Source organism: Callithrix jacchus, chromosome 5, assembly GCF_049354715.1.
Source record: "Callithrix jacchus isolate 240 chromosome 5, calJac240_pri, whole genome shotgun sequence".
Classification (NCBI taxonomy): Eukaryota; Metazoa; Chordata; class Mammalia; order Primates; family Cebidae; genus Callithrix; species Callithrix jacchus.
In genome coordinates this window covers 139,374,306-139,386,700 of record NC_133506.1, presented here as the reverse complement: position 1 = coordinate 139,386,700, position 12,395 = coordinate 139,374,306, and the positions used below count along the sequence as shown (strand labels likewise).

Genomic DNA, 12,395 nt, shown 5'->3' with positions numbered 1-12,395 from the left:
CTGCGGTAATGCCGGAAGGCTGTTTTGACATGTGGTTCTGGGAATTAGTTGCTTCCTGTTTTGGTCATCTGTTAATTTAAGTACATTTGAATTACAAGCTTTTCAGGAATACATATGTATAATTCTTTTCATGGAAAGGCATACAGTCTTATGAATACTGCAAAGATAAGTTAAAAATCTCTCCTTTTGTTAGGCTTTGACTGTTGGAATTCTTTTTTTTTTTTTTTTGACCATATGGGACATGGAGATACGTTGAAATTTTTGAAGAATGAAAGTATCTTGTGAATGTTAAACGTTTTATGAACTCTATTTTAGCAGAATCATATAGGCTAGCTCAGCCACTTACTCTACATATGACCTTGACTAAGTTATTCAACAGCTTTGTGCCTCAGTTTCATTATCTCTAAAATGAGGTAACAGTAGAACCTACTTCACAGAGCTGAATCCATAACATAAAACTGAGTTTTCATCATAGCTTTATTTTAGCGCACTGCAGTCTTTTGAGAATGTTGGTAACAAAGTTGTTTTGGCTTAAACCAAACTCTTAATTTTTTTTGTAAAGTAATAAAGCATTATTTAAATTTGTAAAAATAACACATATAATGCACTGGTTCTAACTTAAACTCCAATTTGAAATATTATTAAAAGTCATTCATGGGGGAAATAAGGGTCTTGTGTCTTGCTCGTGGGGTGGGCACACAGTTGTGAATTTCTTCAAGTGGTTCTTACTAATATTTGATAGATTTAGTGATAGTGAAAAATACTGTATTAATTTCATTTTACAAAGTCATCTTAATATAATCTCTACCTCTTTTGCATTTTACTGGAAGTTTGTAGTGGTGGGTTTCTAGAAAGTAACGGCCTGAAGATATGACTAGGAAGCTGAAAACTTCTTTTGTTCCTTCTAAAATAGTTACAAAATAATGTCATCAAATTATACTGTCTTAAGAGCAAAGCTGTATAAAATAGTATTTAGTAATCATCTTTAAGATGCTGTCAACATTACTAAATACAAGTATATATATGTATTTAGTGAAAAACGCTATAATATACCTCATGAATTGGTATTTTAATACAGTAATATGCTATAGTAGCATGAAGTATTCTAAGATACTCTGATTATCTCATTTAAAGAAAGGTATTTTAGAACTTGTACCAATTTATAAACCACCACCAGAAAGGGAATGTTCGTATATAATAGTTGACTTAAAACCATAGATATTTTCAGTACATTGATACCTTTCCCATGGCATCTCTTAATGACAGTGGATTTAATAATAAAAGAAGATACTTTGTGAATAATAAAGCTCATACTATTCTAGAAAGTTATTCTAGAGAGTGATACACAGAGCTGAAAATACAAAGAGATGATAAAAAAGATTGTTTATGCCCCCTTTCCCTGCTGGTGAATCATAAGCCAATAGTTAAGGTATTAGGGTATATAGATATTGAAATCTCAAGCAGCGAGACTGTAAATAATTATCCTGTATTAGTGGTTAGATATTGAACTCCTATCCTTTCATTGTGAAGACAAATTTAAAAGTAAAAGTATAAATTGAACTCATGCTCCCCAAAAGTCATGATTATAAAATTCCTGTATTTTACTCAGTGATGCTGGTGTGTAACCAGCTTCTTAACAAAATATTTACTATATTTACTTGTTACAGATACTTACCTAGATGCTATAGATATCATTTTTATAGCTAAAAGATTTTGGGTGTGTTGAAGCATTCCTCACTTTGATCAGTAGGTTCTAAGAACTTAATCAGTAGTTTCTAAATAGTGATAAACAAATGGCAATTTGATTTATTCAAAGTAGTGATAACATAAGCTTTATTTTAAAATAATTTTTTAAATATAATACTTGATCAGTATTATATTTTATCTTACAGTCTAGCCTTTTTTTTTTTTGGGGGGGGGAGATAGAGTTTCATTCTTGTCGCCCAGGCTCACTGCAACCTCTTCCTCCTGGGTTCAAGCAGTTCTCCTGCCTCAACCTCCTGAGTAGCTAGGATTACAGGCATGCAGCACTATTGTCTGGCTAATATTTTTTTGTATTATTAGTAGAGACGGGAGTTTACCATGTTGGCCAGAGTGGTCTTGAACTCCTGACCTCAGGTGATCTACCCATCTCCCAAAGTACTAGGATTACAGGCATGAGCCACCAAGTCTGGCCTCAGTTTAGCGTTTTTTGCAGGTCAGTAATAATATCCGTTAATGGCCAAAATTTTTATGATGAGAAATTTATTTTTAGGAAAGTGAAAACATGGCTTTTAGGCTGGGCCTGATGGTTCACTCTTGTAATCTCAGCACTTGGTAAGGCTGAGGCAGGAGGATTGCTTGAGCCCAGTAGTTAGAGATCAGCCGGGTCAACATAGAGAGACCTCATCTCTACAAAAAATAATGAAACAATTCACTAGGCATGATGATGCATGCTTGTTGTCCTACCTATTTGGGAAGTTGAGGCAGGAGGATCACTTGAGCCCAGGAGTTCAAGGCTGCAGTGAGCTATGATGATGCCACGGCACTGCAGCCAGGGTTACAGAGCGAGGATCTCTTAAGAACATTTGTCTTAAAAGAAGCTTGTAGAAAGATTGGTATTTAAATGTTCTGATGTAAGAGAAAGCATTTTATCTCTCATGATGGTGTCTTTGAGTATAATAGCTTTATTCATTGTACCCTTCATGAAGATTTTTTTGGGCATCTCTTTTTTTTTTTTTTGATTTTAAATAACTGCAGTGCAAGAATGGACTGTGGTAGCCAGGGCATCTCTATTTTTTAAGTTAGACAGGCATTTTTTTTTAAGGAGTTGTTTGTGACTTAATGGCAATTACGTTTCCATTGTAGGCTTTTATTTTCTTTATTTCCAGCTTTGTCGGTGCTTTTCAACAGTATTTTGTATTATAAAATGGAACTTTACATGAACATTTAGATTTTAATAAGATAGGCTTTTCAAAGTACAGTTATTATACATTGTTTAAACATTGCTGCTTTTGTCTCATAATGGAATGTTTTTCATGATTGCTACATTTAACACAGTTTTCTGTTACTGGAAATGGTCATCAAGTCAAAGTGAAAATTGCAATTTTCGTATGTTATCTTGAGTAACTTAGAGATTTCATGGAAGTTAATTCTATGTAACTATTGTTGGTAAATGAAGAGTTTTTAGGAAGCAGTTGCTGTAATGAAATTTCAAATGTTTTGAATATTTCTGTTCTATAGTTACTTTCATTCAGGTTTTCAAGTAAAATTACTGCTCAGTTAAAGCAATGCTGTGTCAAGCTTTCAATAATTGCTTGTGTGGGCTATCTGTAGTCCCTTAATGGAATAATGCTTGAGTAAATGAATAAAAATATACAAATGAATTGTAACATTTAGACAATGAGTATTGTCTATAACTTTATTTTTAGCAGAATTCCCTAAAGCTATTTGTGGTTATATGTTTGAATACATTTCAACAGGAACTTGGTAATGGTCATTTCTATTTTAAGACTTCAGTGACCTGGGAGGAGAAAATAATTGGCCCTGGTGGTTATTATTACTAGATTTTCCTTTGCTTGGAATCTAGGCATGTGTCTTTCATCTACTGGAATAAACACATTGAAAATAATCCGTGGTAGAGTTTATATAATCTGATTCATTGGTAATCTAATCTTGCAGTGTAAACTGGGTGCTCTAAGCACTTGTAGTATATTAAGCCTGGGAGACTGAAGTTTCTTTTCAGTGTTCTTAAGTATGTGATGATGGAAATTTTTCAAAATTTTTAACAGAAAATGATGTCCCAATTCACTCTTTTTTTTTTTTTTTTCAATTTTAGATGGGAAATGTAAAGTCATAAAGATCAATAGGTTGACTGTGACAACTATGTTTACTTACAGAGAGAACAGGAAATGAGAATGGGTGATATGGGTCCCCGTGGAGCAATAAACATGGGAGGTAGGGATTTGAAGCAAAAGGCTTTTGTAACTATCATTTTTGGGGGGACTGTATATGCTGTTTGTGGTATCTACTTATCAGTAAGAAACTAAAATTACAAAACCAACATTTCTAAAGGTGAAATCTCTTACATCCATTAAACTGGAATACAATACAATTATATTAAAAATAAATGCCTGAGAAGAAAATTCTCATTTCGTTTTTGTTTTGAGGCTAAAAGATGCGTTACACATTCACAAACTTAATGAAAGAAACATATAAACCAGGTGGAATACAGCTTGAAACTAGTTTAGTCATTGTATGGTATAATACAGCTCTGTCTTTGTAGTTTTAAAATCAAATTTTATGCTTTCTAATGGGCTTTGGTTTTATTTTTGAGGCAGGACCTCACTTTATTGCCCGGTTTGGAGTACAGTGGCGCAGTCTGCTCACTGAACCTCGACTACCGGGCTCAAGTGATCCTCCCACCTCACCAAGTAGCTGGGACTACAGGTGTGCACCACCACTCCTGGCTTATTTTTTGTATTTTTAGTAGAAATGGGATTTTACCATGTTGCCCAGGTTGCTGTCAAACTCCTGTACTCAAGCAGTTTGCCTGCCTTAGCTCCCCAAAATGGTGATATTACAGGGGTGAGCCACCTCATCTATCCTAATTGGCTTTTTTACCTTCAGAAATTGATAGCTTTTGAGTTGTGTTTTTAAGCTCTTAGAGAGTATTTTATGCATTTCTATCTTAAACTAGCTTTTTGTGTAACTTTAAAGCTGTTTTCCTTCACTTTAATGAATATTGAACTTTTTTTCCTTTAACCTACAGTATTGTGCACAGAAGTGCACTCGCTGTTCAGAGACTATGACTTGTCTGGTATATGCAGGAAATAAGAAACGTGACGCATTACATGTGTGTCACCAATGCATGGTTTAGAGCTGACAGAGTTTTTAATTAAAGTACCTATATTAGCAACTTTAGTATGGATTTGCTCGTGTAGCCAGTTGTAAGGGAAATAATGCCAAGTAAATAGCCTGAAGGAAAAACAAATGTGGCATATTGTAGGCCTTACTAAATTTGAAATCTGAAATGTCACACATTCAAAAGTTGGGTAAGGAATTAAATTTTGTTAAATTATTTGCCCCATCAAAGCTGTCCCACATTATATTGTTCCACAAAAACTGTCATGAAGCAAAAATCTTTATTTAACTTAAGTGTACATATTGTTCTGCAGATTGCACTACCATGGCAAACAATGTACTTAATATGCACACCCATTTACAAAATCAAGTATGTTTTTAGCATATATGGTCTATCAAATGAAACTTAAAACATGTCATGTATGGAATGAACATTTTCCACCATCAGCTTTTTTTCTTAAACTTCTCTTGCCAGTTTTTCAGTAAAACTAGTCAGATAATATATAGAGTCATATATTGCTCTTTACTTTGTCACTTTTTACCAGCAAGTAGTTAGTTAGTGAATATCTCTGGTATATGCAGGAAATAAGAAACATGGCCCTTGCCCATTAAGAACTTAATTGTGAAGTTACAACAGTGGATACATGAAATAATGAACCAAGAGTGTCTAAATGAAGATGCATAATTGAGTATAATAATGTCCAAGTGGTCTAATATTTATGTCTGTTTTTTAGAATAAATTCTGGGATGATATTTAACATAATCTATGTAATTTTGAGGATTTTAAGAATAAGGTTATTATAGATTAGAGGCAGTTTAAAAGGCCCTTGTCATTATTAGAGTGTCATTAACATCACAGCTAAACTAAAATAGTATAAAACTTAAAACCATTTCTGATGGTGCAGAGATACCCTGTAATTTTATTAGAAGAAATATAAAAATATGTTTTTAGAGTCCTTAGTTAGGAATTGAAAAGAGTTTAAATTTTTTGTGACATTTTATTCACCAGAGAACCTATTTACATTTTAGCATTTACTCAGTCTAGTTCATCTAATTTTCTCTTCAGTCTTCGATGTGAGACTTCATCATAATGGTTTTGTAGAGTTATTAATCATTATAATTCAGTTGAATTGTTGAGAAGGTAAAACCGTCATAATCTCATCAACTTACATTGATGGAAAGTGGCTGCAGATTTTCTGGTGTATCACTAGTGCGTAAAAAAGTGAAATGTACATTATAATGCTACCTTTCAAGTAACCAGATAATGCTAACATTTCTTAGATCTTAAAATTTATTTATAGCTATGTGGTAGAAGATGCGAGTACTAAAAGTAAGGCTCTTAGTTAACTACTGTTAATTGGGAATATTATTTTTGATTTTTTTATACCCATAGTTGTATAGTTATTTTCCAAAGCCACCATTGTAAAATTACATTCTATTAAAGAGAAAGAGAGGAAAAAGAAACTTAATTTGTTTCCTGGGAGATAGTTGAGGTAAGATGCCTCTTAGATACTGTTCTTATACTCTCTTCATTTATAGATTGTGGAAATTATTAAAAATAGCTATTTAGGCTGAGCATGGTGGCTCGTGCCTTTAATCCCAGCACTTTGGAAGGCCAAGGTGGGCAGATCACGAGGTCAGGAGAATGAGACCATCCTGCCTAACACAATGAAACTCCATCTCTACTAAAACTAAAAAAATTAGCCAGGCATGGTGGCTCGCGCCTATAATCCCAGCTACTCAGGAAGCTGAGGCAGGACAATCACTTGAACCCGGGAGACGGAGGTTGCAGTGAGCTGAGGTTGCGCCACTGCACTCCAGCCTGGTGACAGAGCAAGACTCCCTTCTCCAAAAAAAAAAAAAAAAAGTGGTGGGGAAAGAAAGAGCTATTTAGGGCTATCCTGAAGTAGTGGAAATATTGAATAAAGTATATTTATTGGCAAGAACATTATGGGCTGAAGGAAATAATTCCTTCCTATGAAGTTGCCAGGTTCCTGGGGATTGGATTCAAAGAACAGAAGTATGATGCCAGGGGCTGGTAGGGAATCAGACTGCTACTCAGCTGCTCCTTGGACTCAGCCATACAGAGATTTCACCTGCATTAGATAGTGTGCAGAGTTGTGGGTTTGAATGAAACTCTTTTTTATAATGTATATTTGAGAAGCTGAGTTCTTACTGTCAGAAAATTGACCTATATAATGAAATACTAGAAGAAAACCCTAAATTAGAATGGCTTTGTTATGAATTTTTGTTTGTTTGTTTTTTGTTTTTTGAGATGGAGTCTCACTCCTGTTGCCCAGGCTGGAGTGCAATGGTGCAATCTTGGCTCACTGTAACCTCTGCTTCCTGGGTTCAAGCGATTCTCCTGTCTCAGCCTCTCTAGTAGTTGGGATTACAGGCATGTGCCACCACGCCTGGCTAGTTTTATATTTTTAGTAGAGATGGGATTTTTCCAAGTTTGTCAGGCTGGTCTCGAACTCCTGACCTCGGGTGATCCGCCTGCTTCGGCCTCCCAAAGTATTGGGATTATAGGCGTGAGCCACCATGCCTGGCCTGTTGTGAATTTTTAATGTTAAAGAAGTACTAACACTTAAAGGAAAAAAATTTTCAAAGAAAATACCTAAAGAAAAAGCACAAACACTATTAAAATTAATATGCAGTAGGTGGATTTTTTAATGAAAAAACTTGAAATATATCAGATTGTTCCCTTTTATGGAATTTAAACTTGTCAGAAAGATCCAGATGCTATATTAATATTTTATCTGTATTTGGTTGCTGTTGCTTTTAAAAATAAGTTTATTTCAGTATTTTTGTCTAGATTCCATATTTCAATATAAGAAGTTAAAAGAAAAGTTTCTCCTGTAATTTAGAGCAAAGTATTCCATACACTCAGGGAGGAAAAAAAAAGAAACTAAGATGAGAGGCTAGTTATAATGACTTTTATTTATATATTTCAGGAAATGATTTTCTCTCTGGCAACTTAGCATAATTTACATGCTAATATTTTTAGCCATGGCTTAAAAAAAATAAAGTGTTTTTGTAAGTGCTAATCCTCCATTTTTAGGGATTTTTTGGTTTAAAAGCAGACTAACAAATAATAGTTATGTCTCAAACTTGCAAACTGTTACAGTCTCAAATGCCCTTAAATAATTGATAGTTTCCTCATTGATTTTTAGTACGTTTGGCTTGGAGATGAAAATTCTAATTCTAGAGTGTAAGTAGTATTACACAGTAGATAATGCAGATCCCATTTTCAAGCAGAGAAAATAATTTTGATAATGGTCTTGATATATAGATTGCATAAATATTGTTAAATTTGTAATGTTTACTAAATTAAGATAGGACAGCTCTAAGTATAGATTGTTTTACATAGATGCGTTTAGCCCAGCACCTGCTGGTAACCAAGGTCCTCCTCCAATGATGGGTATGAATATGAACAACAGAGCAACTATACCTGGCCCACCAATGGGTCCTGGTCCTGCCATGGGACCAGAAGGAGCCGCAAATATGGGAACTCCAATGATGCCAGATAATGGAGCAGTGGTAATGTATCATAAACATTATTTTGATTATATTCAGTAATGTACACTTCTGCCCCAAGGATAACTTCACACTTAATATAATTTGGTATCATTTGTTCTGGCAGCCAATGAAGAAAATTTTGTGACATCTTACATTGATTTATTAGAGTTTTTAAGTAGTTCAAGAATTAGGATTACTGTCCATGGCATGCTTTGGTACCTCAGTATATAGCATATACTTATATTAATTACAGTTATTTTTCTGTGCTTTTAATTTGTATCCATCGTTTATCAGCATTCTAATGTTAAAGTATTTTATGATGGTGTTCTTTTCCTGTGTGGACTCCTGTTTGGTGAGGACAAAAGTCCAATATGTATGAACACACAGTTTCAGTAAATATTTTTGACAAAAATATTACCTGTCATCATTTAGTGCAGACTTCAGCTATAAAGTAATTAGCATTAAAGTTTTTGTGTATTTCTAAACCAGCAATGTAACTTTCTTTTCAAAGAATTTTAAATTACACTTATTAAATTTAGAGATGACAGTTTTTTGTCTTGATATGAGAGTGTGAAGATATCTTTGTGTGGATCAAATACTATATAAACAAGGTTTTTCAGTTACAATTTTTACTGTATTTAAATATATCAATAGCAAAAATGATACCTTTTATCATTTCCATTAAAGTGTATCACTAATTTGGGACTTTATATAGGCAAACCATTTTCTCATTTAGAATTTGTTAATGCTTGTTCTAAATAACATTTTGAAAGGGAAATTGGTTGGTTGTCTATTTTGAAAAGGCGTTTTGTAACTACTATGTGAAATCTTGAGGCGCCAAGTTGCTAAGAAAGAAAAAGCACTGCCAGTTAGATGCAGATGTGTCATCAGTTGTAAATTCATCGTGATCAGAGACGTTAAAGCAATGCATTGTATGTATTTAGAGTTGAATGCAGCGTTTATCATTTTATTTGCTTCAAATGTAGTCTTTTAAGAATTTGGAGAAATTGGACATGCTGGCAGTGGATTTTTTAAAATGATAGTTTATACAGGGAGATAAAGAGACGCAGTGTGCGTCTACCATGAACAGATGGCACCTAACACAGCGATTGCATTTGTTTCCTTCAGTAGAGGCTTTATTTTACAGTAATATGTTTGAAAGCTAGTAAAAACTTACACTACTGTGGTTAAGTTTTTGTGTGGCATATAATCATCAATAGAAAAATAGAAGTAACATTTACTGTCCCATTTTTTTTGTTGTCTCCCTGAACTTATAAACTTTATGTAAATATTACCTTTGGTCTTATTTGCACTGGCATTTTACTGCTACACTTTAGGGAGTTATCCAGCCTTTGAGATTAATATATATGATTATTGTGAAGTTTTTCAAAATATTTAATTCAGATATTTAATTGTGCCTATTAGTACATACTTTTACATTAATTTTTAAAACTATTTTCCCAATGATAGTCTTTCAAGGAAAACACTCTCAAAAGTTTCCATACCGAAATCATAATTCTTTGTGTATGTTTGTATTAGTGCTTTCTGTCTTCAAGGAATTAATGTAAATATTTTTTAAAGTGTTTACTTTTAAAAAACAGAATGTGATGCTGCTCCCCAGTTTTATTTCTCTGATTTTTTTTAAAGTATTTTTCTTAAATAGCATAGTTTTATGCAATATAAACTTTTGAAAAAGGAATCAGAGCTTTATTTTAATATTGATTAGGGTTAAGATGACATTTGCTTTTGTCAGGAAATCAGTTCTTTGTTCATGAAATTGGGGCATAGCATTAGCAATATGTAAATAAATCTTCAGATGCTGCATTTAAAAAAAAAACACAGTAACTAATTAAATTGCTCCTTTCTTCCCTCTATGTGTGATCCTGATTCTGCTGGACTTTCTGCCGAACTTCATGACACCACCACTTGGGATTTTGCCAATTTTCTTGTCACTTATATTTGGCGTGTTCCAAATGGACTTCATATTTTATTCCTTATTGTGTGGTATTATAGCACAATGACAGATTTCCTCAAGGACCGCCATCTCAGATGGGTTCACCTATGGGGAGTAGAACAGGTTCGGAAACCCCTCAAACACCAATGAGTGGTGTAGGTCCTGTGAGTGGTGGTCCTGGTGGCTTTGGTAGAGGAAGTCAAGGGGGCAACTTTGAAGGCCCTAATAAGCGTCGTAGATATTAAAGATTCGTTCATTCCCGGCTGTCTAGGAAAAAAAAGTCAGTGGTATGCCTTTATACTTTTATCTGTTACCTGGAAGAAATGGTTTTATTGTTAATGTATGTAGACTTAAATTTTTTTTTTGTGAAACTTAAGGTTTTTGTATTTTTCTTTATTCATAAGCTTTGTAGATTAGAGTGGTAATGATGATGCTCATCATTTTGAATGTTGAAATGTGTTTGTGACTTTAGCTAAATATAAGTATTCCATAGTACTGTGAAATCTATGTAGTTACTTAATCTCAATAAAGAAATCATTTTCGATAATTTAAAACTGTTACTAGTGGTATTCTCTTATGGTCTTACTAAACTTTGCTGTAACAATAATGCTTTGGTTGCTTTAACTAATCCTAGTCATTAAAAATGAAAATGATTTTGCTTTTTAATTTGTGCAAGTAGCACTGAAGATAGAAGCTTAATGAAAGCTGATGTCAATAAGGGGTGGATAGAGTAGTATATGTGGGGGTGGGAGGGTACGGGAGTTTAATTTGTGTAAACCATTGATGTTCTGTGAAATCGGAATTGCCGCCTACGTTTCATATAGATTCTGAATATTCAGGTATTCTGAGACGGATTATTGAGGATATCTTTGTCCTGTGCTGATTTTTCTGAATAAATCTTTTTCATCTTGAAAAAAACTGTTTGAAGGCAAATCTCTTTTGCTTATAAAAAATGTCTAGTTTTAAACATATCTGCCATTTATTTGGTTTCAATATCTAGATCTTACCCAATTATTACTGTACAGTTAGTGTTAAACATTCTTTAAAATAAAACAATACTGTTGGGTTGGCCGATAAGTGAGGTTTTGCTGTGTGATTTGTGGTGAATTAGGCATTTGAGAATGGAGATTTCTAGGAGTATTAAAAGATGACTTGACTCCCGTGTTGTAAATATTTCCCTGAAGTTTGGACATTTCTCTAGTAAAACCTACCTGATGGGTTAGGATCATTTTTCTCCAAGGAATGGCAGTTTTTTTTTTAATTGTTTTGTTTGTTTTTTTCAAGATAATGCTGAGACACCCAAGCAAGAGATGATTTTAAAGAGTGGCGAATTACTTGAGAATGGCTAGAGTCATTGGAATCTGATTAGCTCCCTTTACTATCAAATACCTATTTTGAATTTTGATTTTCAATACTAGGGAGAAACTGATTTTATCACACGATAATAACATTTATTGTAAAACAAAGTCATAGCTATGTTTAAAACTTTGTATGTTGGTCATGTGCGTTTAAAATTATATTTAAGGAATCATAAGTGACTTATACCACAAATCTGATTCATCAGACACTGATCATAGCGTAGTTATTTCTCATAAACATCACAGTGGTTTATTATATCATACTTTCAGCACCTTTCTGAAAGGTAATAAGCTATTTTAAAATAAACAGTATGTAAATAGTGGTTTCTGTTTTGCTGGAAGGTATAGTTTAGAAAGAAATAATTTTAATTTAAATTGTACATAAAAGCAGTGGGTTGTAAAGCATAATGGATGCATTCTTTTACACCAATTAAATTTTTCATACATATTCTTTCATGTTATTTTTTTAAACACAGAGTATGGATGGAATTATTTCTAAAATTTGCAGTATTCATAGGCTTCTGTTTCTGACAGTTCTTTGAAAACGTGTTTTGGAGATTGTAAGATAATAGTCAAAGACTATCCTCATGTTTCTCATAAGTATGAGGTGATGGAGAGTGGGATTCGCTTTAATTTGTGACATTAATTGGGGTATGGGAGTTTTAACATTGATTACAGTTTTTCAGTAATAGTCTGTTGTACTTAAATCTACCTTTCCC

At 33.5% G+C, this 12,395-nt stretch overlaps 1 protein-coding gene across 3 annotated transcripts in view; it reads left to right on the top strand.

Moving 5' to 3' along the window:
• Nucleotides 1–12,395, top strand: part of PSPC1 (paraspeckle component 1) — a 108,850-nt gene that overhangs the window by 67,380 nt on the left and 29,075 nt on the right. The window contains exons 7-9 of one of the 3 annotated variants that reach the window (XM_008997988.5): nt 3,879–3,936; nt 8,216–8,385; nt 10,378–10,872. The exons of the other annotated variants lie outside the window; for them this stretch is intronic. Coding sequence (XP_008996236.1) covers nt 3,879–3,936; nt 8,216–8,385; nt 10,378–10,563 — 414 coding nt within the window. The 3' untranslated portion in view covers nt 10,564–10,872. Of the gene's footprint in view, nt 1–3,878; nt 3,937–8,215; nt 8,386–10,377; nt 10,873–12,395 lie in introns of those variants that run through there. 3 annotated transcript variants of the gene reach the window in all.